The 27,071-nt window shown below is 43.1% G+C and overlaps 1 protein-coding gene across 13 annotated transcripts; it reads right to left on the reverse strand.

Moving 5' to 3' along the window:
• Nucleotides 1–65: 65 nt before the first annotated feature.
• On the reverse strand, nt 66–18,440 carry HNRNPF (heterogeneous nuclear ribonucleoprotein F). 13 transcript variants are annotated; one of them, XM_061161552.1, is made up of 4 exons: nt 18,346–18,440; nt 16,235–16,339; nt 4,863–4,922; nt 66–1,980 (listed from the first exon to the last, which is right to left on the reverse strand). In XM_061161552.1, the coding sequence occupies exon 4, from the start codon at nt 1,927–1,929 to the stop codon at nt 685–687; it is 1,245 nt and encodes a 414-aa protein (XP_061017535.1). In that variant the 5' UTR covers nt 1,930–1,980; nt 4,863–4,922; nt 16,235–16,339; nt 18,346–18,440; the 3' UTR covers nt 66–684. The 13 variants fall into 13 exon arrangements, with proteins under 13 accessions (XP_061017535.1, XP_061017546.1, XP_061017540.1 ...); XM_061161563.1 differs by having other exon boundaries at nt 66–1,998; XM_061161557.1 differs by lacking the exon at nt 18,346–18,440 and adding an exon at nt 17,955–18,017.
• Between the last annotated feature and the right edge of the window lie 8,631 nt (nt 18,441–27,071).

Here is a 27,071-nt window from a genome sequence, read left to right on the forward strand (position 1 = left end):
GCAGTATTAAATTCAACCACCCAAGTCATTTTGCTATTTGTTGGTGAGTATATAGTCTGTGCCAGTCATTGTGAAAAAGTCTTTTTATTTTAAGAAAAAAATTTAGTTAACAAAAAAATTTAACAAGTTTCACTTAGCAAAATACACCCGAAAGGAAATCACAGTACAAAGAAAGTTTTTTAAGTCAAGGCCTCACCAATTCCTACAGTATTAGTAATGTGTCTCAAATTTCAAAACTAACTTTTAAAAAGCTTAAACTTAACCTAAGAGATTTTAAATGAAAATAAACTAGAATGAACAAACATGAGAAATGTCCTCTTTGAATTAGGGATCTAGCACCTTGAGTTTTCCAAAAAAGCACACCTCCCCAATGTGTTCACGATGATGTGGTGTAAAAGATCCACATTTAACATACTTAAAACTACTTTAAACTCAGATAACATCACTCCAGAAGTACACTACCAAAATGTTAATTGAGAAAAGCTGAAAATAGTTTTAGTTTACTTAATATCACATGCTAGAAGAAAGTTTGCATGAGAAAACACTGAAGAGGTAATTTTTTAATCCAGATTTCACAAACTCATGGTGCAAAATGGGTCCCATAGCTTCCTCTAGAGTAATAACTGCTTTTCACTGCTTGTTGGCTGCCTGTGAAAATTTGACTGAAATAACTCTACTACAAAACTAGTCATATCCACCCATGCTGTTCTGGCCACCATAGCCAGCCCCGTAACAGCCACTCACAGACTGGCTCTCAAGGCCACTGTAAGTGGACTGGGTTGACACCCCCATGCCTTGCATCATCTGGCTGCTATATGCCCCATTGCTGGCCCCAGTTGTGGAATTCAAGAAAAGTTCTATGTATCTATGTTGCATGTTGGCCCTGTCTTTGGACATTGCTGCCACGGCTTCTTCGTGAGTGGCAAACTCAACATCAGCTTCGCCGGTCACTCTTCCATCAGGGCCAATCTCAATGTGGACTCTCACAGGGTTGAGCGGGGAGAAGAAGTTGTAAATGTCGTTCTCTGTAGCTTTGTAGGGCAGCCCTCTCATGTGGACGCAGTGTCCAGTGGTGCTCTGGACAGTGAACTCGCCGTCTCCATACCTGTGGTCATACATCCCAGAGAGACAGTAACTGAGGTCTCTCCCGAACAGGTCGGTGGTGAAGCCGTAGCCATCACTGAGGCCGCTGTACTCCTCATAACCCCCATAGCCTGCACTGTAGGCCCCAGACCTCATCCTCTCCAGGCCTGCCTGCTTGACAATGCCAATATACCTCCTGGCTGTGCCAGGGCGGTCATAGGGCCCTGGCCGCTGCACTGACATGAACTTCAGTGGGGGATCCGAGTATGATCTAACTTCTTCCTGACTGCTCTTGAACACCTCAATATACCTGTGCCCTATTCTCTCCTTGTGCTTCCCTAGAGCCTTCTCTGCTAACTCCTGTGAGGCAAACTGCACAAAGGCTTCCCCTGTAATCTTGCCCTCGGGGTCCACAGGCAATGTGATCCCGTTTGGCACGATTTCCAACCCTGAGAAGAACTGAATGATCTCTTCCTTGGTGCATCCAAACGGGAGTCCTCGAAGTCGCACGAAACCATCATTGGCAGTGTCAGCACTATTTGGACCACTGTGCTTCAACACCCAATCCATCTCGGTTCTGTGGGACTTGAACACTTCAATGTACCGATGTCCCATGCTTTCCCTGTCTTTTTTAAGGGCCAATTTTACATCATCTTCTGATTCAAGTTCAACAAAAGCCTCACCACTCTGCCTGCCTTCTCTAGTGTAGATAAAATGAACACCTGCGACCCCGTCATGGATCGTGCAGTCGGAGAGGAAATTCTGCACATCCTCAACAGAGCAGGACCAGGGCAGGCCACGGAGCTTGACCACAAAGCCTTCACCTCCCTCAGGGCCCAACATCATGGACACTCGACAGAGCAGACGTCAAACAAGCTCGGGTGCAGCTTTGTGTGGCTGAAAAGAAAGCAAAAACTACTTTACATAAATTTTCACTTAACATGGATAACAAGAATATGGAACTAAAGAAAAACAAGATTACTGCATTACTAAAGTAAAAGGCAACAGAGTAGGTAGGAAGTCCCATTGTCTATTCAAAACCCCAATCAAGTGTGAGGTCAAATTAAGACATATCCAAACAAACAGGTAAGTCCATCAGCAGAGTTATCAGTTATATGTGATGCAAACATGGAAATCAAATTATATGCTTCTCAGTTTCACACTGCCATGGCTTGGGTTCAATCCCTAGTCCCATAAGCAGCACAGCATGATCCCCCCCAAAAAACAAAATAAAACACATTACGTTGTTCAATGTAACACATACTTCGCTGTGTTTCACTGAGGAACTAGAAAGGGAATAAACTCTTCATTGTATAAGAGGCATGACAGGTGCCCCTCCTAACAGAGTGCCATGAAGTGTAAGTGGCATCTGACACCCAGAGTCCAAGCTGAAAAAAAAGTAAAGGTCAAATCCATGTCGAAGGGCAGCATTCTGAAAGGCAGGAGCTGAGTCAGACACCAATATATGAATAACATAGACAATAAAAATACAGATAGCGCCAAAAATATATTCAGAAGAGGCACAAGTATACAGAAATTGTTTTATGAAATTGTCATTTGATATCAAGTATAACAGACGTAGCTATTAAGTCAGTGGTAAAAGATGCCTTTTCAAAAAAAATCTAGGCACATTAATTATCACACAGAAAAAGATAAAACAGAATCTTACCTCATATCAATCCCAAAACTATCTCAAATGGCATGGTATATTTACACTATCAGAGCAAAACATGGACAGATGTCTAAAAACGCCACAATTAAAACTAGAAAGCATGAAGGGTGAGAAAAGGAAAAGTAAATCGCTTTAATAGAGACCTGGTGAAGCTAATCAGAACAAGTTTTAGAAATTTATAAACAAAGGAGTTGCTTCTTTTATAGCTGAGCTCTTATCTGTGGCTCTGCTCTGGTCAACTCCACCCACCCCAAGGAATCTCCCTCTTCACACAAACTTCACTGAACGCTATTTTCCTTATTAAGATTTCCTCATTTCTAATCGCCCCCAAGATACATCTTTCCTGATACCAACTTTGCCTCCAGCTACTTCGTTTTGCTTTCCCTTTCAGTGAAATCTCATCCTCAAAAAGACTTCTTACACGCCCCACCCTACCCCACCAAACTAGTGGGACATCTCACTCTGCCAAGGACCTCCATGGCAAGAAAAGAAACATTTTATCTCCATCTCTTCCATGCCCACAGGATTTAACCATTCTCTCTGGAAATCCTTTCTTCTCTTGGCTCTTGGTTTTCCTGTTAATTCCTTAGGTACTCTGCCTCTTCCCCAAGGTTTAACCATACACAATCACTGGTCCCCTTTTTACAGGCAACCTCACTTGTTCATTTTATGTCCAGGGCCAATTCTGGGTTCGGGACACACAAGTTCCTAGACTTAGACTCCCCAAGGCCAAGACTGGCCTAGACAAACTCCATTCCATAGTTCAACCTATGTACCACAAATGAACACCGCTGTTTTCTGAAACTCTTCTACAGTTCCCTGGTTGCAGCATAAATGGCCTTACCTGTCACCCAAAAGCTCTAGAATGAAACTGAAGCAATCTCTGGACAACTTGAAAGCCCTTAAGTCTAATGAGCTCATCGTTTCTTTAGGGGGTGATCCCATTCTCCACCCTAATCCTATTCCTAATCCATGTGTAAATTCTATTCAGTAACTCTTGACTCCCAAACAAATATAAAGGTTTCTCATATCTTTCCTTGGTCCCTAGCACACTGCTTGACGTTTTGATTTGAATATCAAATCATCATCTTTGGGCATCACCTTCTTCCCTTTCTAGTTCCTGTACCAACAAGCCCTTTCCAAGACATTCACATCTGCAACTTTTCCAATCCTTTGTGCCAGCCCAACCTGTAGCTGTTTTAAGAGTAATTTTATGTCACTCTACTGTTTCAACTCCTCAGTGGCTCCCCACTGTCTTGAACACAAACCACAGGGCCAAGGGGGTGCTCAGGCCTTGAAACTTTGACCTGAAACACACTTGCATTAGAAAGCAAACAAACTGCTCTATTTCCGTATTTCTCTGTGCCTGAAAAGTGGCAGGCTCTCTGCTCCACTGGAACTGACATAGTAATTATATGTCGGAAGATAGCCCACCCAATCTTCTGTCTAGCTAAATCCCACTAATCCTTATGGTCTCAGCTTATATTTACCAACTTTTCCACAAGACTTTCTCCCCGTCCCCCCCCAACAAATTAAATCTATAGTTCTATGATCCCAGAGCATTCTAGGTAAACAATTCATAATTTGTTTAAAACTCTGCAACTGCGTTGAGAGGCTCGCAGCAACAGACTTATCTGTTCTGTAGGTCACTGTAGTCCCACTCCCAGCACAGCAGGCCCAAGATTAGCAAGAGATTAACTGATGGCCACGTGGGGCCAACATCACCTTCTAGAATATGGCAGTCTGGTTAGGTTAAAAAAGACAAGCAGAAGGAAGGGAAAAAAAACACACGTAAAAGAACAAATATTTCATGTAAGAATTAAAAGTGCCCAAAACAAAAATTATAAAGCGAAAAGAGCACTTTTCCAAAACACGGATGTACTTCTAATACATAAAGCAATATCCTTACTTTTGACCTCAGAATCCTCTACATTTGGATTCTTCGCAGACTTTCAGTACTTAGAACATTAACTAAAACTTGTGGAAATAAGAAATGACTTTCTGCTCAACATTAGATTTACAGCTAGTGAAAAAAAAACTTCACTCAGGAAGTTTTCTGCATCAAGAAAATCATAAACTGAGAATTCGTTTTCTTAAAATAGCTCACCTTAAAGAACAGCGGGGGATGCCCACAGTCGAAGACACTCCAGGTAGGTAACGAATCGTCCTAAAAAAAAGCGACAAGGATATCTTGTTTTAATGCCCCAGCACTCCCGGAGAGAGCAGAGGCAGCAATCCCCTAGCTGAGACCGGCTCTGAGCTCCTCTCCGAAGTCAGAGCCCAGGCCTTAAGCAAGCCTTAAGCGCTGGGTTGCCCTAAAGTAGGTACACGCCCGCCCCACCCCAACAGCTTTGGAAAGGTTTACCTTTTTCAAAGGGTAATACAGAGACTAACAGCCTGGAACCCTCCCACTTGCCCTGAAAGATTTACTCAGAAGGCGCATTCTGTACAGAAAACCCTAACAGGGGTAAGAAAATTTAAATACCGAGAGTGGGAGGTGCACCTTCTGGGCGGGGCTGGGGCGAGGAGCGGTTCCGGAAGCAGAAGGCGGGCGGGGGAGAGGAGTTGCACTGGAGACCAGGCCGTGTTCAGTTACGTGCTCCAGGCAAAAGTAGTTTTTATTACTATAAACAGTATTTACAATTTGCAAACATCCCTGGAGGTCTGGGTGGAGATATTAAAAAGATTTTCCTTCCCCTGTTTTTAATAACTTCATTTCTTGAGACCTGTATTTGATCTAACACTGCTCTTTTATCTGAGAAAGAATAAGGGGAGGTAGTGTTTCAATGTTTTAAAATAGGAAAACCATCAATCTACCATCAACCACAGAATAAAGCTGTCCGCAGACTTTGGTATGTCCAGCGAATTCGTTAAAGCACATTTTTAGTTTTAGAACCGTAGAATTGAAAAAAGTCAGTTTCCCTGAGCCTGTTGTCGTAGACACAGTACCTGTCTTGCATCCTCTGTTACATGACATACTACTTTGGGGAGCAAAACCTATATAAAGTACTACAATTTAAGAGTTTAACAGTTTCAAATTCTCGAGACGAGGGTTTTCAAGAGGCTTCATCAACTGTCCCTCTCCTCTACTCTATTTAGAGTAGAATCTAAAGGGTAAAGCCCGGTCACCTTAGTGGTCTGAACTCCTTGCCTGGGTTTTATCACCCTGCCACCTACCTTACCTGCTCATTCCAGTGTGGTCCGCAGACCAAAAGCCCTTGTTCGGACATGCAAACCCAGGGGCGGTCAGACGCGAGGAAACCGATTCCCAAGTGGCTGAACCATGGCGCACACATGTTCAAGCGTTAAGGATATACACTAGTCTCCCACCCGGCTCCCCGACAGCCCGTCGACACCACTGGGGCCAAGTGTTACAAACACTACTCTTGGGTCCAGCACCTGGAGACTGATTTTGCACAACTCCACCCCCCTGCCCGCAACAGGTCTATGACTTTAACTGTGCACAAGGACCACCCAAGGATCTTGTTAAAATGCAGATTTTCAAACAATAGATCTGGGCCGGGGCCGAGATTCAGCATATCTAACTGCTCCCAGGAGGTATTCCACAAGAGTTCTACCTCACTCTATACTATACTGGTTAGGCAGGATTTAGTTCAGATCCAGGTAGCCCCATCGAGATAAACAGGGCGCACCTCCAGCGCCCGACTGATTAGGTTTATCTACGAAGTACACAGGGCGGCTGAAGCTGCGCCCCCACCGTTTCTATTCAGGGACGGGAACTCAGCAGCTCCCCGGCTTCACCCTGCTTTATCCGTGTCCCAGTGGAGCCTGAGAAGCATTCTCGCCTTTACTTGTAAATGAATTTTAACCTACAGCTGCCAGCACGCACAGACTGCAGTGGCTGTCTTAATTAATCAGAAAGTTCTACCTCTTAAATCACAGTCCGCGGGAGACGCCGCCTCAGGATTACGCAGTTGACTCTGCCCTAAAACTTACCGCTGAAGAGAGCAGGACCGATTTCTATTTTCAACCAGCAAGCGCAGTTTACAGCCAAAGGACCCCCAACTCCACCCGACGCTTAAAAACGGAGAAGATTCCGCGGAAAGGCCAGGTGCACCTCCTTTTGTTATTAACCTGAAATTGAAACTCAACTGGCTGGGGGCAAACGCTTCGTACCAGGATTTAAAGTGCGCTCTCAAACTCGCGGCCACGGGCCGCCAGGGGCGCGTCTGAGCGATTTCGGCGGGAAGCGCGGTATCAGTCCCGGACGCTAGGCTGCTGGCGGGGGCACTGGGACGTGAAGGGATTCGCTCGGCCTCCAACCGCCGATCCGACAGCCTTGGGTCGGCAAAGCCCTACAGGAAGGCCCGACGACAGGGCGCCCCATCCACGGGCCTGGGCGGGGTCAGCGGGAGCTTCCGGGGCGGAGCGAGCTACGGGTGGGGGGAGGGAGAGGCTTGCCTGGCCGGGCGAGGTGGGGGGAGGGGAAGGTCACGAGACTTAGGCTCCAGGGGCACGAGGTGGGAGGGGGCTCCCAGGGCAGCGGGGACTCACTAGGGTGGCAGAGTTTTCTGGCCGCCGAGAGAGGCCAAAGTGTTCGCGAAGTGGGAAAGAGTTCTCCGGCCCGGGCTTCCCGGAGCCGCAGGGGAGGGAAGGCGGAGCTCCCTAATCCGAGGGGCTCTGTGGAGCCGCGAGGAAGAGTTCCAGGGACCCGAGGCGGGGGCGGGCGGCTCCTGGAGCTGGAGGCGGAGCTCCCGGTCGGGTCGGGGGGACTTCCTGGAGACGCAGGGTAGGTGGGGGAGGGGGAGTTCCTGGGGCAGCGAGGAGAGGGCAGAAAGAGTTCCTGGGGTAGAGGGCGGCTGCGCGGGAGGAGGTAGGGGAGTTCCCGAGACCCACGGGGGCTGGGGGGAGTGCGGGCGGGGGTCGTCCGCTGGCGGCGGCTCACCACGACGGATCCGGGGCCTGGAGTGCGGAAGGCCGGCGCACGGGGCTGCGTCCCGGAGGCAGAGGCCGCGTGACTGGGAGGGCGGCGAGCCGGACGTGGGTCACGGGGTGTAAAGGAGGAAGTGCCACCGGCGGGCCCGCCAAGATGTCACCAATGGAAACGCGTCCTGCAGGTGCGGCCGCGCGGTCGGCCCAGGCAGGAAGTGGGAGGAGGGAAGGAAAGCAACGAGGAAGCCCGTTCTGAGTGAGCTCTCAGGAGAGGTGACAGGGTAGAGAAAAGTCCATAGTACGGGCGGAGGGGAGGGGAGGGGAGGAGTGGCCGGCACCACTCTTAAGGCAGGAGAAACCGTAAAATTAAAAACACAAACTCTTTAAGGCAGGAAAGAATTCCGAATGAAAGCTAATGAACAAAAGGTAGAACCCTCTTTGTATATAGATATATACAGTACCTTGTTTTGTAGATTTGAGCAGTCATATAACTATTTTTTCAGTTTAAAAGGATTAATTTTAACACTTGCAATTCTTAAAACTTTACAACCTAGCAAACAATTACATTTTATGAACACTTGAATCTTAATTCAAATGAACTGGAAAACAATTATAAGGCAATTGCAATGTTAGCAGTGACTTGAATTTATATGAAGAAACTATTAAAATTTTAGTTGTAGCTTTGTTGCTGTGATTTCTTTTAAGTCGTTAAGAGATTCGTATGATTATCTAGAATCTGTTTCTAAATAATCTGAGTGGTGGGAGTCAGTACGGACGAAACAACATGGGCCACGATTTAGTAATTATTGAAGCTGGGGGATGGGTATGTGGAGTTTTATACTATTGTCTTTACTTTTGTGTATGTTTAATATTTTTAGTAATAAACTCTATCTTTTAAAGTCTAAGAATCTGCTTACTAGAGATAACAAATTACAGAATTTATAGAGAAAAAGGAATGAGAATGTAATAATGCAGTTTGCAGACTGGGAAACTGGATAAGCACAATAGTCTGTCCTTCACCAAGATAGCTTCAAGGGAGCACTTACTGAATAAAAGAAATTTAAGAGAATTATCAAGGATTATCAAGGATTCACAATATATGGGAAATATATGGATCTTGATTCAAACAAATTGGCAAATATAGGACAATTTTGGAAATACCTGAACACTGACTAGAAATTTGATATTAAAGTATTTTATTTACTTAGGTTACAGAATTAGTTATCCTAAAATGAAAGGCATTACTTTTTAGAGATACATTTTTAAATATTTGTGGGTGATATGGTGTGATGGCTGGGATCTGCCTCAAAATTATCTCTAAAAAAAATTATCTCTAAGTAGAAAGTAAATGGGGGATGTAAAGAAAAACTGTCCACAACTGGTAGCTATTGAAGCTGGGTGATAGGATTTAAAATGCAGCTATCCCACAGAAATGAGAAAGACACTAAAAACTCATACATTCAAGAGAGAATATTCTGAAGAAAAATTAAGCCACAAAATTAGTTTGTTTGGGAAAAGAGTTACCTACAGAAATGAGTACCCTGACTGCTTCCTGAGCATTTTTTTTCTCACTTCCTAAAATCCTCTTCAAAACATATTCTTGGTAATTTACACGACTGACATCCATTTTCTCACTTTTTCCAGTGTATTTGTTTCAGTTTAGTAGTGTTATATACGCTTTCTTGGCTTAACTGGTTGATGACACTGGCTAGCTGAGTGTTAATAATTCATCAGTCACGATAGGGTTCCTGCCCAGTGAAGGAACAACATGTACAGAATACACAGGGCAAAGTATTGGGACAGAAAACACCCCAAAACACCTGCAGCCAGGACTGAGATCAATGAGGGAAGCAGAACAAGATTCCCCCAAAGCCCTGAAGGCCTGATACTGTACTTTGGGCTTTATTTACTTTAAGACCAATGGAAAAGAGTTTTGCTTTCCAACAGAACAATCTAGCTGCTCTCTGGAAATGAATGATGGGAACAGATGCATGGAAACTAGATGGGAAGAGATAAGACAAATTTTGGAAGAATTGATGGTACCCTGCAACAAAAACATTGTAGTGGAAACTCAACTGTGTCAAAGGATTTGAGTGATATGCAGCAGGATAAAATTTACTCAATCTCAAGTCATTCATTAACCCAGAAATATTGTGCACTTACAAGATGCAGGCACTGTGCTAAGTCAGAGTCCACAGAACGGTGGACTAGGAATCAATAAAGAATAAACATCTGATGACAAATTATGAAATAACCCCAAATTAGAAAATGGGGGTTAACTCATATAGGGATTCTGAGGCAGTGACATTTAAACAGATCAGAAGCATGAACAGGGGTAGAAATGTTAAAACATTTTTACGCTAGTATACAGGTAAGATTTAAAAGTATAAGTTAGTAGACCATGTTTTCTATTTTTCCTTTGTACATTACCTATTTCCCCCTGGATACTTGTTCAAATTATTTATATTTTTAAAATGCAGTCATTTGTTAGGATATGCTTTGGTGTTAGTTGCTTTGTAAAAATTTATAATGGGAAGGAATATGAAAAGGTATAGAGAGCTGAATCACTTTTCTGTACACCAGAAACTAACACAATATTGTACATTAACTTCAATTAAAAAAGAGAAAAGCTACAGATGGGTGATTAAAATACACTGACACTAAATGTTTGCCATTACATTTTCATATGTCAAAGAGGATATGTCATAATTTGAAAGCAACAGGAAGGCTGTTTTCCATTATCTTTAGACTATTAGGCTCTTTACCTTACTGTAGCTAAGCCTGGGGTAATAATACACTGTTTTCCCCAGTGTTTATTTCTCAAAAGCTGTGTTAACTAAAAAGCAAAAATAGTGCAATATAATGCTAGGTAAATCATATTTGTAATGTTTGTGTTGAAATGATATCTATAATGTCTGTATTGAAATGAACACAAGGAACAATTTTTTAGCCAACATAAAAAACAAAAAGTCGTTCCATGATATTGACTGCATTTTGTTGGTGACTCAAGGATCAAGATCTAAACTTAGAACAGAAAAAATATCAGGTGTGGCAGTTCATAAAAAAAGAAACACTAGATCTCCAGTGCTAAAATCTGTTCTCAACAGAGGGAAATATCTATCACCTGTATTAACAAACGCCCACAGTCCATTCAGGAGGCCTGGAACTTCCTCGTGGGACTAGGTCAGATCACCTGCAGGTGCCATAGGAATGGAGGCAGTTATAGCTCCTGGTGCTCAATGTTCACTGCTCAGGACCACAAGCACACTATGCCAGGGGAGTGGAGAACAGAGCGAAGAGCAGCAAAGGAACAGGGCTATGTACTTGAAAGAGGCTCCAGCAACAGTAATACAACTCGGGCAACAGCTTAGAACGGTTTTCTAGGAAAAGTACTGCACTAAACTTTAATATTTTAACAGAAAAAATTCAGATACTTGAACACAGAATGAAACATTTTCCAGTGCTAAAAACTGAGTTTTGATTTATGGTCAATAATGGAAGAAAGGTTAGTGGCTTGGAAAACCAAATAGAAGAAATAAGCTCAAAACAAAGGGGAGAAAAAAAGAGAACAAGGGGGAAGAGATGAAATTCAGAGAACTCATATAAGAGGAGACAGGACAGAAGAAACAACATGTGAATGACAGGAATTGCAGAGTAAAAAGACAAAATGGAGGCAGGAGAAGAGATAAAGAATGAAAGGAAACCTTCCTGGCTTAAGATAAACTGTTGTGTAGCTCCCCAGATACTTTAAAAACACACAAACCAAGCATATGTTGGTAAACTCCTACATTTAAAGTACAAAGGAAAACTGCTTTGAAAAAAAGAACAGGTTAGGTACAAAGGATAAAAATACAGTAGCCCATAGCGCTTGAAATGTGGCAAGAACAAACTAAGAAGTGCCGCAAGTGATACAATTTAGTACATACACAATACATATACAATGAATTGCAGGGAATTCCCTGGTGGTCCAGTGGTTAGGATCCCACTTGCTTGCTCACTTGCTGAGGGCAAGGGTTCAATAGCTAGTTGGGAAATTAAGATCTCAGAAGTCTTGCAGTGCAGCCAAAGAAAGGGTAAAAAAAAAAAAAAACAATTAAAATACTTATTACATATTTCTGCAATGCGGGAGGACCCAGGTTTGATCCCTGAGTTGGGTAGATTCCCCTGGAGAAGGAAATGGCAATCCACTCCAGTATTCTTGCCTGGAAAAGCCCATGGACAGAGAAGCCTGGCAGGTTACAGGGGTCACAATGAGTCAGACACGACTGAATGACTTCACTTTCAATTTTTTCATTACATATTGAAGTGATATTTTGGATGTTTTGAACTAACCACAATATATTAAAATAAACGATTAAAACATTTCTCAACTCATTCTACAAGACCAGTATTAATTACCCCTGTTATGGGCTGAACATTATGTCCCCAAAATTCTTATGTTAAAGATACCCCAGTACCTCAGAATGTGACCAGACTTGGATATATTTATAGAAATAGCTAAATTAAAAAATGACATAATTAATGTGGTCTGTATTCCAAAATGAAGAAGGGGCAATGTGGACACAAAGCAGAGGGAAGACAGCCACCTAAAAATCAAACAGAGAGGTCTGGAACATATTATCCCTCAAGCTTCTCAAGAGGGAACCAAACCTGCTGATACCATAATGCAGGACTTCTACCCTTCAGAATTATGGCACAATAAATTTCTGTTTAAGCCACCAAGTCTGTAGAACTTTGTTATGGCAGCCCTAGCAAATTAATACACTTGTAGATGTCAAAACCAGACATCACAAGATAACCCTTAAGAGCATAAATGCAAAATCCCAACAAAACACTAACAAAATGAATCCAGCAACCTATAAAAAGGGTTATACACCATAATGAAGTGGAATTTATTCCAGGAATGTTTCAACATAATATGTACCAGGCCATTTGTAGCCACATGGATAGACCTAGAGACTATCATATTAAGTGAAGCCAGACAAAGAAGACAAATATGATACTGATTATAGGTAGACACTAAAAACAAGACACACTTACAAAGCAGAAAGGCGGCTCACAGACATAGAAATAAACTTATACCAAATGGAGGGGGTATAAATTAGGAGGTTGGAATTAACATATACATACATGAAATAGATAACCCACAAGGATCTAACTACATAGCACAGGGAACTATACTCAGTATTTTGTAATCACCTTGAAGGAAAAAGAATGTACACATGAATAACTGAATCACTGTGCTTACACCTAAAATTAACGTATTAGAAATCAACTACACTTTAATTAGTCAAACAAGAAAAACATACTGGAATTAGTGGTGATGGCTTTTTACAACTTTGTGAATTAAAAAAACACCCTCTGAATTGTACTCTTTAAAAAGGTAAACTGTATGGTATGTGAATTATATCAAAATGAAAAAAAAAAAAAAAAAGCATTTATATCATAATTCTATTGGACAGCACTATTCAAACCAAATATTTGTTAAGTAAAGCAGAAAAGACCTCAAGTAGGGCGAAGATGAAGACTGGAGATGTGAATCGTGGACCATCCCTGCGTGCAGATAAACTTAAAAGGACAGAATGTGGTAGGAATTTCTAATATTTATATAGGCAGGACTTTTGAAAAGGCATACTGTTAAGAGAAACATAATAGTTTAGAATTTTTTCATTCTTGTCATTTTTCCTTTAAATGAGAATCGATTTTTGTGTCCTTTCAGAGATCTTTCTCCTGGCCCAAGGCCATATGGACATTTCTTAAACTTAAAGGCTCTGTTGTCTTCATCTACATTTTTAAACATTTTAATCTACAATAAACTTGGAATTGATTTTGCCAAGAGTTTTAGAATGTTTATCCAATTTCACAGGCTAATTTCAATCCAGAACTCACATGAAAAATTCCTACATAAACATAAGACAACCAAATCCAACAATACACAAAGCTACTTAATACATAATGATCAAGTTGGATTTATTCCAAGAATCCCATTGTAATTCATTTCAAAGTCAATCACTGATGTCATATTAGCATATTAAGGAAGGTAAAATAAGAGTTAACTAAGAATTTTTCATGTTTCTAAGAAATGCTAAGAAATATCCTAAATTACAAAATTCCTCTTCACACTGGAAGTAGAGAGCTTGTCTGATTATGACTCACATATAGGGTTACAAATATACACACATCAAAAAAAAAAAACAACAACCCAACCTAAACATCTTATGCATGGCTAAAAATAGCATAAGCTATGCAAAAACACCACTGATAAAATGGGAAAGACATTTGCAATTTACTCCCCCAAAGTGTTAATATCTTTAACATATAGAGAGCTTCTAAAAAGACAAAGTCTAACATTCCAAAAAAATTTTAAAAGGCTAGAGATATTGACAATTGATAGAATACTGACATGAAAAGATGCTCATCGCCACATAAGATAAATTAGAATTGTAAATCAAGCATTGCAGCACTATTTCTAATACGAAAAGACTAGAATAACCCAATTGCCCATCACTAGAGGTCCAGTTGAATGAACTTTGATGGATCGACTTAAGAAAGTATTATATCTTAATTTTAAACAATAAGCCAAAGACTATGAAGACATATGAAGTATGAAGTTGAGTCAAGAAAGTCACTCCCATCAGCCAAAAATTGAATAATGTGAGCATCAAAGAGAATAAAAGCTTTTTACAAAGGATTAAAACACATCCTCTATGATAAAATCCATGACTTCATAATGATACCAGAAAAATTACTGATTTTGGCACATACTAAAGGTTCAATTCATTATGCTAGATATTGATAAATATAAAAAAGAAATCAAAACCTTAACCTGCCTTTTATAAAAGTACATCTTAGAGTAATCAAATGGTGAAGAAAATTTCCTCTTTATAGGAGTACTCCTGCTAATGAATAAGGAGGAGTACTGAATTAAAACATCACAGATTTGGAAATAATTAACAAAACAATGCATCTAGAGAACAATCAATAGCTGCCAACATCACAAAGGACACCAACCAATAAGTGTCTCTGGCAGGAGTACAAAACACCTCCAATGCAATATTTAAAAAAAAACCTCAAGGGCATCAGAACAGCATATAGAGATTAACTAACATTTTACAGGAAATGCAGAGGACAGAAACTCAAACAGCTCCATGGAAATGCAGTCAGAAAAACCCAGAGTGTGAGAAAAGAATTCTACATGAGACACAAAACCTGAATTCTGCATAAGAAGAAACTTTAAGAATAGAAAACCTTTAGACCATCACTGTCTAATAAGGGAGCCTCTTGTCACAATTGAAATGTGGCTGGTGCAAATTGAGACGTGCTATAAAATAAGCACACATTGGATTCTGAAAGCTTAGTTCAGGAAAAAAGCATGAAAATTTATTACATGATGAAGTGATATTTTGGATCTATTCAAGGTATATACATATCACATTAAACTAAATTACTAAAGTGAACTGTATGTTTCTTTTCATCAGAAAATGTTAAATTATGTGACTTGCATTGTATTTCTATTGGACAGTGTGGCTCTAGCCTAAACTATAAAGGAAACTTCCCTGGTGGTCCAGTGGCTAAGACATGGTGCTACCAATGCAGGGGGACCAGGTTTCATCACTGGTCAGAGAACTAGATCCTGCATGCAGCACCCCAGCACAGCCTAATAAATAATTTAAAAAACAAACACACATTAAAAAAAAACCCACATAACTCAAGAGATATTTATCTACCAAATATATAATGAACTTGTTTGGATCCCAAATCAAACCAACCAGCTATATAAAAATATTACACAATCAGATACATGTGAACAATGAGTATTAGGTATCAAGGAATTATTATTTTTTAGGTGTGATAATGGTATTGCGATATTTTAAAAGTCTTTAGAAATACAAAATTATGAATAAAAATCTTACTATGCCTGGGATTTGTTGTAAAATAAGCTGGTCTTGGATGAGCCTGGCTCTCCCTCTGCCCCGTTTTTTGTCTTCCTCAAGAGCCTTTGTGGCAGCTAACTAGGGGCAGGGGCCGTGGTAGAGGACTGAAGCCTCAGGCAGACCTGCGTCCCAGTCCCACCTATATCCCTAAGACACATCTGTATGATGCGAACTCAGTAACACCTCCCTGCAAACTGGTCATGAGCATGCGATCAGAAAATGTGGAAAAACACCTAGTTCTGTGGGTGGATCCAGTTAAGGGTCACTTAATGTGTTTCTACAAAGAATCTGAGAACCAGAGCTCAGATTGGAGAGGGCAGGTTGGTGGTATAGTCAGCTCTGTGGAAGGTGGCCCCCTCCATTTCTGTAGTGTCTCCAGGAACCGACACCAAAGGGCACACACCCCTTCTCTCCACACTCTCCCTCAGTTTCGGCCAAAACAAGGACTAACTCTCCTCAAATCAACTCACATTTTTTCAGTTATTTTATGTTTAAAGGGAGCTCTGTAACAATAGTACTCAAGTGAAAACCAGTCACTTGCCAGTTAAAAGAAAAAAGCAACAAAAAGCAAATAATACAAAAAGAACGTTACTAAAATAAACGTTAAAAAACAGACACCATAAAACGGAAATAAAAAACCGAATCAACTTACAGAGAACGCACACAGGAAGATGAGATCCCCCAAGGCAAAGGATGAACCTGCTAAACACCAGTAACAAAGCGATCTCTCTCAATATTCATTAAGCGCAGAAATTACCTTTAAAAAAAAAAAAAAAAAAAGCCTAAAAATTAGCACTGAAAACATCACTTTTCACTGATAGGCCCTAATAGGTTTTTATCTGGAGAACCCGAGACTATTTTCATTTTTACTAGAAATTCAGAAAGTCAACTTTTAAAAACGTGACTGAAATACTGACAATTATAGTAAAATGGATAGTTTCGATGGTGTTTTTTAAAAGATTTCCCGCCTTCAACCCTTCGAGTTCCACGAGGGTCGGAACACGCCAGGCCCGCCCCCAACCCCGGCCGCCTGCGCCCCTCCCCCTCCCAGCCGGCGGTTCCCGGAAGCCACCGCGGCCGCACTGCCCCCCTCAGGGTATGGCCGCTCGCGGGCCGCTCTCCCGCCGAGCACCCGGCCGCAGTGGCAGACAGGCGCTCTCCCCCCACAACCTCGAAAACAGTTAGTGAAGCACAGTGGTTCGTCTTAGGACCTCCAGGGGAAGAAAACTGCCAAGGGCGTCCCAAGGGACGCGGGACTCGCTGGTGCCCGGCGAAGTGGGGGGAGGGGTGGGGCGGCTCTCCAGAGCCTGGGGTTATTTGTTGGGAACCTCTGAGAGCCCCTTTAGAGTACATATTAAAGGGGAGAGTCCTACGGCCCCTCCAACCGTTCAGGTAAAAGACCCGGGTCCAAGGGCAGTCGGGTCCCCGTGACTCGCGAAGCCTCCCGCGGGCTGCCCGGCGCCGCCTTCAGAGAGCCACGCGGGAACAGGGAGGTGGAGGCGCAGCGCTAACAGCGTCCAGAAGTTTCTTGAGCGCAGGCAAGAACAGGCAGAAAGCACATTCAAAGATAAAAGTAGTTCAGGACAAGAAAAAAGAAACGGCCAAATTAAGATAGCTCAGTAGAAGTGTGGTCACCAGGCCAAGACAATGAGAACTAGAATTTCAACCAAAATACAGGAAGGATACCTCCGACAGCAGACGAATGAAGATGGGGCTCAAGGAACACACACCGCACGGAGAGGAAGAAAAGGCCGCAACGCTCGAAAGTGGAGGCTCGGCAAGCGGGAACGTGGGAGGGGGGAGGAGTCAGGTCCAAACTAGTCTAGTTCAACTCGTGGACGCGTTCAGCCACGTGCAAGTACGTACCGCTTTCATTTTAAAATGACCCTCCTCGAGCGGTTGCCTGGTCTTCCCACCCTACTCCTGCCAGAGGCGCTAGGGCTCTGCTTCCTCTGGAGTCCGCATTAGACTCTCCTTACCCCTCCTTGCCTCCCCAAGCCCAAACCTCAGCCCCGCGGTCTCGTGCCGGAATATAAGGCCCCTGACCTCAAATCCACCTCCCTCGAGCCCAAATCTCAATCCCGCGGTCCCCACCCTCAGTGGGCCGGGTCCCCTTTCAGTACCCTGTCGGTCCCTGAATACACAGCCCCTGACCTCAGATTCCATTTCCTCCGACTCCAAACCTCAGCCCCGCGGTCCCAACTCCCCCCGTAGGCCCAGACCCCAATCGGTTCCGGGTGTGAGGGCCTTCACCCCAGCTCCCGCCTCCGCTGACCCCCAAATCTCAGTCCCTCGGCCCTCAATGCCAAGTGCCAAGTTCCCGGCCAGTCCCTGGTATGCCAGCCTCGGACACCGCCTGTCCCACCCCTCACCTCGGGCTCCGAGTCTCCACGCCCCCGCTTTTCTTCACATCCGGCACCTTGGTCGTCCCTCTAAGCACCTAGAGGAGGGTGGAATGCCAGGGACTTGGCAGTTGTGGCTGAGGCAGTTGAGGCTTGTTTACCATCACCATGGAAACCCCTGGCAGCGCGCCCCGAGAGGGGGCCCCGAGGGGCGGGTTCAGGCACGCGGCAGGCCCGAGTCCACAACCCCCGCCCGTTGTGCGCACTTGGCGCTTCCGGAAGCCCTAAACCTCTCGGAGTGCCCTACCCCTCCTCGGCCCCACGCCCAAGCACCCAGGAACAGGAGCCCCAGTAACTCACGCCCCCGCCCCGCTCCCGGCTCCCGGCGTAAAAGCTGACCGGTTTCCCCGCACAATCCCACCTGCTTCTCCAACAAGACGCGGCGCAGTCCCACTTCCAAGACGGAGCCGGAAAGACGCAAAGACCGCGGAGGGGCGGGGTCTCCAAGGCGGGCGTCCGGGGGCGGAGCCGCGGGGGCGCCATTGTGACGCTCCCAGAACGGAGCCGGGGATTGGACGGCTAGTAGTAGGGCGGGGCAGGGGCGTGCGGATCGGGGCCGCGCAGAGTGGGGGCGCTGCTGGGAGGGGAGTGACGGGATCCGGGCGAGTTCTCCAGGGTGGTTAATGGGGCCCTTTTGAGCCGCAATAGCTACTGACTGGGAGAGTACCCCACATGTTGAGCCCAAAGGACGCCTGGATTGAAGGCCAGGGCAAAAGAAGAAAAACAGTTATTTCCTGCTGAGAATGAAGAAAGGGAACCGAGAACACCGGAAACCGATAAAGGCGGCTCCGAGGGCAGGGTTTAGAGAGGGATTAGCAAGTTGACCTGGGGTTGCTCAAGTGATTATCTCTTAGGCTGAAAAGTCCCAAGGTTGCTAAAGGTGGCCCTCAGGACCCCGAGGCGAATTAGTTTTCAGTCAGAGCCCCTGAGCAGACTGGCAAGACGGTAACTGAAATGGCCACCCTGCCTGAGGCAGTGGAGTAGATTCTTTAATTTGTTCTGGGGTTAATAATCATTATCATTTGATTTTTGGAGCTTCCATTAAGAGGAAGATATAAAGGCACTCATCACTGCTTAAGTAAAAGATTATTTTAAAAACCACCAATTAATAAGGGGATGCTTGGAATAGGGTCAGATTATGAGTGAAAGTGAAGGGTTAGTTGCTCAGTCGTGTCCAACTCTTTGCGACCCTGTGGACCTTAGCCCGCCAGGATCTTCTGTCCCTGGAATTCTACAGGCAAGAATACTGTAGTGGGTTGCCATTATGAGTAGTTACTATAGAAAAGGAAGAAGCACAGTTTGTCACCAGAGTTTGATTATAAGGGGGAAAGAAAAGTAAAAGCAAGAGGACTTGAAAATTAAGAGAAAACTGATGAGGCACAATTACAGAAAACAGGTTCTTCAAACATCAAATAAGTTATTTGTAAGAAATCCAATGACTCCATCACAGGTCAGGCTATAGAAAAGTCTGACTCCGGAGAGAAAATACAAGTAGCTAATCTGAGGCAAATATTCAAATTATACAAAAAAAAAAGCTTCAGAATTTAGAGACTGAAATCAGGTCCAATAAGACATGTTCCTACAAAGCACTAAGCAGGCCTCTGAGTCATGGGGCTTTCTGATCCCCTCATCAAGTTTGACAGTTCTCCAGCATTCATCCATGATGCAGTAATCTTAGAGGCCTTCTGTAAATGAAAGACTGGGGCCTTGGCCTGATACTGAGCCTCCCCTGCTCCTCGGGAGATCGCAGGTGTCCACTATGAAATCTTTTGCGGGTGAGCACCAGCACAGTCATGTGTGGATTTTCTTCCACAGAAAGCTCAGACTGGTGCCACAGATCCCAGACCTTTTCAACAGATGTACATCTCATCTCACTAACTGCAAGATGCTTGCCCACAGCTAGTCTACATGGACTACCTCCTCAGCTGTGGGGCCTTAGAGGCCTCCACCTTTTCTTTTCACATCTGTGTCCACAAAAGTGTTTCACCCAGGCTCTGAAATCAAAAGACATCTTTTTTGATTCTTGAGAGTGCACAAGTGCACCTCTACCATCTGATTTACAAACAGTTGAATTCACCACAAATGAAAATCACCCCAAGACGTATCCTCTTACAGATAGACCTGCCTGTTTACTTCCTGTTGTTTATGTAAGTAGATTATTATCACAAATTTAATACCTTTTAATAAGTATTTTATTTTGAATTTTAAAAATAAGCTCATGTCTGGAAACCACTAGCAAATAGTATAGAGTTTTGTCTAGAATTTTCCAGTTGGTACCCCTTGAAAGAACACTTTACCCATTAAACTTTACACCTCTCACCCCGTCTTTCCCAGGAGAGCATCTGTATAGGCAGGATCACAGAGATTCAGAGAAGGTTCTTACTCACAATCACATTATCTGTCAAATGGCAGTGGTGATAACAACAGTGAACCTGTATTGCATCTTTGGGCTTCCCAGGTGGGGATAGTGGTGAGGAACCCACCTGTCAATGGAGTTAGATGCCTGAGACAAGGGTTTGATCCCTGGGTCAGGAAGATCCCGTGGAGGAGGGCATGGCAACCCACTCCATTACTCTTGCCTGGAGAATCCCATGGACAGAGAAGCCTGGCTGGTGGGCTACAGTCCATAGGATCACAAACAGTCGGACATGACTGAAGAGTCTTTGCAAGCATGTATTGCACCCGCACTGTGCTTTCCACTGTTTTGAGTACTTAATCTCATTTAAGCATCATAGCAACCCACCAAGATGTTACTATAACTACTTAGTAGAAGGAAACGGAGGTATAGAATTGTTAGGTGACTTTCCTAAAATTACTTGGCTTGTAGATAGCAGGTCTGGGCATTGTGCTAAGGCACTCTGGTTTCAGAGTGCAGCGCTAAGACACTCTGGTTTCAGAGTCTGCGCTCTTTTAAGTACTGCACTCTCAAGCCAGTGAGAGATAGGTCTTTCTGGGTTAGTTCCCAAGCGCCTACTCTGCCTCCCTTTCCCATGTGAAGGAAGGAAAGAATGAAATAAAGTATTGAACTGCCCAGCCACAGTATAGGTCCAGTCCAAATGGAATGTTTCTCATTGAGGCCAGGTGCTGTAGTAGCCACAGATGAAGGATGAGATAACTCAGGTGGGACACCAGCATGCTCAACGGTCACAGCCTTGTCTGGTTAATTTTTTTGACCAACATAGGAAAAAATGCATCTTTGAAGTGGCAGTACCACCACAGAAGACTGGATCCCTAGGTTATTTGCAGTTCTTTGGGGATAGTTTACAGTTCTTTCAAACAGCACTTTGTGTTAAATAGTAAAATAGGGGTTATGGCACCCCGTGAGCTTGATGGTTACTTGCTTGAATTGGTTTTTTTGTCTCGCCAGAGACTGCAGTGGGGTTGTGTGGTCCTAGGCAGTGCTGTGTGGCTGCCCTTACTTTATTTCCACAGCAGGCCTGGTCATCAACAAAGCCTGACTTAAGCTGGGCCTAGTTCTGTCACCATTCTGTGTTGTCACCCTTTAGCCTCCATGGTCTTTTCCCCACCCTAAGATATGTACAGTTAGACTCTTTCACTTCTGTGGGGCCTCGGGAGTCAGGAAACCTCATCTGCGTCAAGATGTGCTATTATCTGCCAATTAGATCTCAATATAACTAGAAAAAAATTTGCTGGATATAGGGCAGCTTGCAGCTTTTCTCTTTCTCTCTCAGTAACCTCCACTTTTCAGAAATTATGGAATATTTAAAACATACAGAAAATTACAGGTATTGTAAAAATCTAAGAGATTTTGGCATACTACTTCCTTTCATTGTTTTTTGCACCAAAAATTACAGAAAAACCAGTGTCTAAGATGCTTTCTAAAAGTAATTACTCTAAAAAGCAATTACTAGAATACAATTTTTGGATGATGACATATTTCAAAATTTGAGAAAAAAATTGAAGATAATATGTACATACAGTCAGTCAGGAATATTGAAGCTTTGAAAGCAGAAAGGTAACAAAATATGTATTCCATTTGCATAAAAAATTTTTTTTAAGAATATTGCTTGCTATAGTATAGTTTGTGTGGGTGTGCATGCTCAGACCTGTTCGACTTTTTTTGACCCTCTGGACTGTTGCCAGCCAGGCTCCTCTGTCCATTGGATTCTCCAGGCAAGAATACTGGAGTGAATTGCCATTTCTCCATTTCTCCAAGGGATTTTCCCAACCCAGGGATCAAATCCGAGTCTCCTTTTGTCTCCTTCATTGGCAGGCACATTCTTTACCACTGAGCCACCTGGGAAGCCCAGTCTGGGTGGGTAGGTGTGTGCCATCTTGATCCAGTTTGGAGGTCCTAGCTAGAAGTTAGTCAGTTCCTCTTCTTAAACAGCGGATTAAGTCCGTATCACCAAACACCACTCTTATCAGGCCCTCACACTCTGGGACCAACATATGCTCACCCTAATTGCCCTGGGGCCAGATATCAGAGGAGGGACAGTCCCTGTGCCTAAGAACCTGCTGAAATTATTCAAATTAGCCAACCCCACACCCGTTTGCTCTCTTTTCCTTCCCACAAAACCACAATAAAAGTCCTTGCCCACACTTCCCCTTTGCTCTTCAGTGTGACTGACCTAGTGCTTCCCCTAAGTAGCCCTGGGTGGCATGCTGTGTTCTCCCCCAGGAGCTGTGAGTACAAAACACTGTAAAATTCTTTCCGGTTTTTCTCTCTTGATCTGCATCTGACTTGGTGATACCCGAGCCAAGATAATATGGCTAAAACAATTCCTTCCCAGTGCAGCTTCTAGTTCAAAACTATCATGACTGGATAAGTGGAAAGGAGCCTGGCAGTAAGTTCCGTGCATCCATACTAGCTACTTCTGGGGTGCAGACTCCTGTCTCTGGTTCTTCATAGCAGAGTTTGTGCTCCCCATGGGCCAGTGAGCTAGGAGGCCAGGGTTGGCCAGCGATTTTTGAGCCTCAATTCATATGGCAAAGAAGTGACAAGACAGAAGTGTAGGCCCAGGCCATATGGGTTGCAGTCCTCCTTTTGAGAGCTCACTACATGCTAAGAATTTTCTTTCTCTTAAAAAAAAAAAAAATTATTTACTTGGCTGCCCTCGATCTTAGCTGTGGCGTGTGGAATCTAGTTCCCTGACCAGGAATGGAATCTGGGCCCCTTGCATTGGGAGAGTGCAAAGCCTTAGCCACTGGACCACCAGGAATGTCCCTAAGCATTTTCATTACCTATGTTTTTGTCAGAAGTTCTCTATCACTTGGGATTTATTAAGCAGCAATGTGTCCTAACATTTTCATTTTGACCATTTCATTTATTAAAAATGAGTCCCCAGTTTTATCCTGGAAAATTAGAATAAATTTGAGATCTTTATCCTCATAATAGGAGTGCTTAACAATGTTGACTTTGAAAGTTTCTGAACTACAACAGACAAAAAAGGGGGATTGGAGTTTATAAGTTAAGAGTCAGTTAAAGTGGTTTGGTGTATAGATGGTAATGAGAGACAAAGGTGGGGAAAAAAAAACAGAAGGAAAGGATAGGACTTACTCCTCTTATGTATAAGGAGAAACCACAACTTTTCTGCATCACAGACAGCCTCACATCAGGAGTCATTAAAGCTACCTAAACTCTTGCTCTTGTCAGAGCATCCCAAGAGGCAGGCCACATGGGATGCTATAAAGAAACCAGGGGGGTAATTTTATGCTGTAGCAACCTTCTAAGCAAAACATTGCCCAGAATTCCCTTTCCTGAGTCTTTCTGAATGACTAAGGGACTATAAGATTCTTCGGTGAGATCTGGGGGTGGAACCTGCCATAGCTTATCTTCCTTGGTGGGTGGCAGTGGCTGGCCTTGCAGCTGCTCCATTTCCCCTGCATCTTCTTTTTTCTCTCTCTCTTAATATTTATTTATTTGACTGTGCCAGGTCTTAGTTCTGGACACAGGACCTTCAATCTTCATTGCAGCATGTGGGATTTTCTTTTTTTTTTCTTTAGTTGTGGCTTGCAAGCTCTTAGTTGCAGCAAATAGGATTCAAACCCTGGGATTGAAGAACCCAGGCACCCTGCATTGGAAAGTGAGGCGTCTTAGCCACTAGACCATCCCCCTACCAGATCTTCCTTAACTTCACTGACTCCTGGGCCAGGTATGAGTTTAACATGGCAATAAAGGGTCTTCTACTGAACACCCACACTTCCAAGGTCAGAGGCAGGAAACATAAAGAGAACTGAAGTGAATTTCAACTCCAGCTTGGATATGTGACTTCCAGCTTGTTCTTGCTATCCCCCTCTTTACATCCATCTTCCCTTCCTGACAGAGACTGCTTAACCAGCTCCCACAGTGGCACAGCTGTCAAATCCCTCTTACAAATTATATATGCACGTTTCTTGATGGTTCTGTTCTTCTCTTTGAACCTTGACAGATAAAGGAATTTTTAGTTGTACTTACATAATATATTGGTACTTAGTGACATGGCTGATTTCTTAGTGTTCCTTCTTATCATACGTGGGAAATATAAATGACCTGATCTGACAGGCAGTTAACTATGCTGTCTTCCTGACATGTGATACTTGGGATTCTTTTTTTTTTTTTTTTTAAAGTAGTCCAGTATATACTTTCCTTAAACGATATATTCTGGTGTTGTGATTAAGATATATTTATAAAAAAATAAAATAAAAATAAAATATATTTATATACATAAAGAAGTTCTATGACATTTCCTTGGTGGTCCAGTGGTTAAGAATCCGCTTTCCAAGGCATGCTTGTTCCGTGGTTGGGAAACTAAGATCCCACATTCCCCAGGGCACCTAAGCAGCTAGAGAAGCCTTTGTACCACAATGAAGAACCAGTGCAGCCAAAAAAAAAAATGTTCCAGAAGGATGTAGCTAAAAGTGTTAACAATGGTTTCCTCCACTCTCCCTCTCTTCTGAATATTGGGACAGCTGCCTATTTCTATTAATCCAGCCCTTCATCCTTTCTCTAAGGTTTCTCCAAGCTTATGGGGCCTCACTATAGCAAATTCACTTTCAGGCATCTGGCTGCAATCCTGAAACAAGTTATCTCTCTTTGCCCTTACAGGTCTCAACTGTCTAATTTCATTGGCTAAAAACAGAATCTGAGGAACAATCTCATGAAAGGAAATGTTACATTTTTTTTTTTTTTCTGAAAAACCGTTTCATAGGAGAGGGTGTGTGTGGGGAAATGCTAATAAAGACTATAAGTCATCTACCTTGTAATCTTTAATGCCTATGACTAACAAATATATCTATACTGACATATATACACTCTGTGAAAATGTTTTAAGGAAACATCTGGAGTTGGGAAGCCACAAAGAGAAAGCTCTCACACACATTACTCATCTCAGTGTGTATAATACAGCAGGAAGAAAGAAGGAAGACTTCCTCTCAGCCTTGCAACAGCAAGCCACATGTACCTAGCAACAGTAAGCTGCCCTCACCTGTAGCCAGTGCTACCACACTGATTGCCTGCAGCCAATGAGAAGCCACCACCACTTTGAACTCTCATTTTCCTCCAATGAACTTTTAAAATACTCCCCCCCCCCAAAATAAATAAAATAAAATAACCCCAACTTCTCCCAGCTCCCTCCTTCCTTCTATAAAAAACACTCTCCTCTTTTGTTCTCCAGACTTGCCTTTGGTTCCCCATAGTTTGATTGTCCTGAGTTGTAATTCATTTGCTATTCCTGATTTAACTTGATTTTGCTGGCTAAATTGCTTACCTTTTTTTTTGAAAAAAATTGACATATCATGGTGTCAGAAGTGGGATCTGAAGGTAATGAAACCCTGAGGATTTAACGCCCCCAGATCAGTATGTGGTATTCACTTGAGCCCCTTGTGCTCTTCAATTTAATAAGTTATTATCTCCCTTTTGGTTCAGTAAGTCTCCTCTCAGATTCAAGTTTCCTTCTTTTGGCTGAGCTTTCCAACTTTACTTGGGATCTGTTTTCTTAAAGATATCTTCCTTTTGGTGAGCACTCATTGGTTTCTGAGCCTCTGATTTTGATGTATGTATGATGTAATCCCCTAAATTCTCTCAGGAGGGTACTTTCAGGGCCCCTGGCCTATTTTATCTTAAAAAAAAACTACGGTCCCTCCTCATGCACAATCTTAACTTAATAGATCAAAGATAATTTAGAACTTCAGTGGCCATTAAGAGAAATTTCTGACCTCCCCAAACAGGTTTTTCTCAGAACCAAATTAAAAGACTGTGGCTCTAAAATTAAACAGAGTGGGACTTCCTTGGTGGTCCAGTGCTTAAGACTCTACACTTTCTATGCATGGAGCATGGGTTCAATCCCTAGGGAGGGAATTTCTTCATGCTGAGTGCTGTGGCTAAAAAAACTAATTGATTAAATTAAAATTAAACAGATTGATGGGATAACTATTTTAATTTGTACCTGGAGACTTTCAAATGTATCCAAGATTCTAAAATTGCCTCTTTACAAAATACCATTTCTAAATTAACCAAGGTGAAAAAAAAAGAAGACCAAAAAAGCTTCTGGGATTTCTTTTCCCTGTTCCCCACTCTGTTTCTGCAGCCAGCTTCCTTTTTCTCTTCTGTACTGTCCCCATCTCCTCTATTCCCTCAACTTCCTGATTCTCATCGTGTCACTGAATTTTCCTTTTTCTCTGAAATTCTCCATTTCTGCTCCTCTCCTGAATTTATTAAAACCTGTCCTCCTAAGGTTTGTGACATTGTACAGGAGACAGGGAGCAAGACCATCCCCAAGAAAAAGAAATGCAAAAAAGCAAAATGGCTGTCTGAGGAGGCCTTACAAATAGCTGAGAAAAGAAGAGAAGCAAAAAGCAAAGGAGGAAAGGAAAGATATACCCATTTGAATGCAGAGTTCCAAAGAATAACAAGGAGAGATAAGAAAGCCTTCCTCAGCGATCAATGCAAAGAAATAGAGAAAAACAATAGAATGGGAAAGACTAGAGATCTCTTCAAGAAAATTAGAGATACCAAGGGAACATTTCATGCAAAGATGGGCACAATATAGGACAGAAATGGTATGGACCTAACAGAAGCAGAAGATATTAAGAAGAGGTGGCAACAATACACAGAAGAACTGTACAAAAAAGATCTTCATGACCCAG

Source organism: Dama dama, chromosome 15, assembly GCF_033118175.1.
Source record: "Dama dama isolate Ldn47 chromosome 15, ASM3311817v1, whole genome shotgun sequence".
Classification (NCBI taxonomy): domain Eukaryota; kingdom Metazoa; phylum Chordata; class Mammalia; order Artiodactyla; family Cervidae; genus Dama; species Dama dama.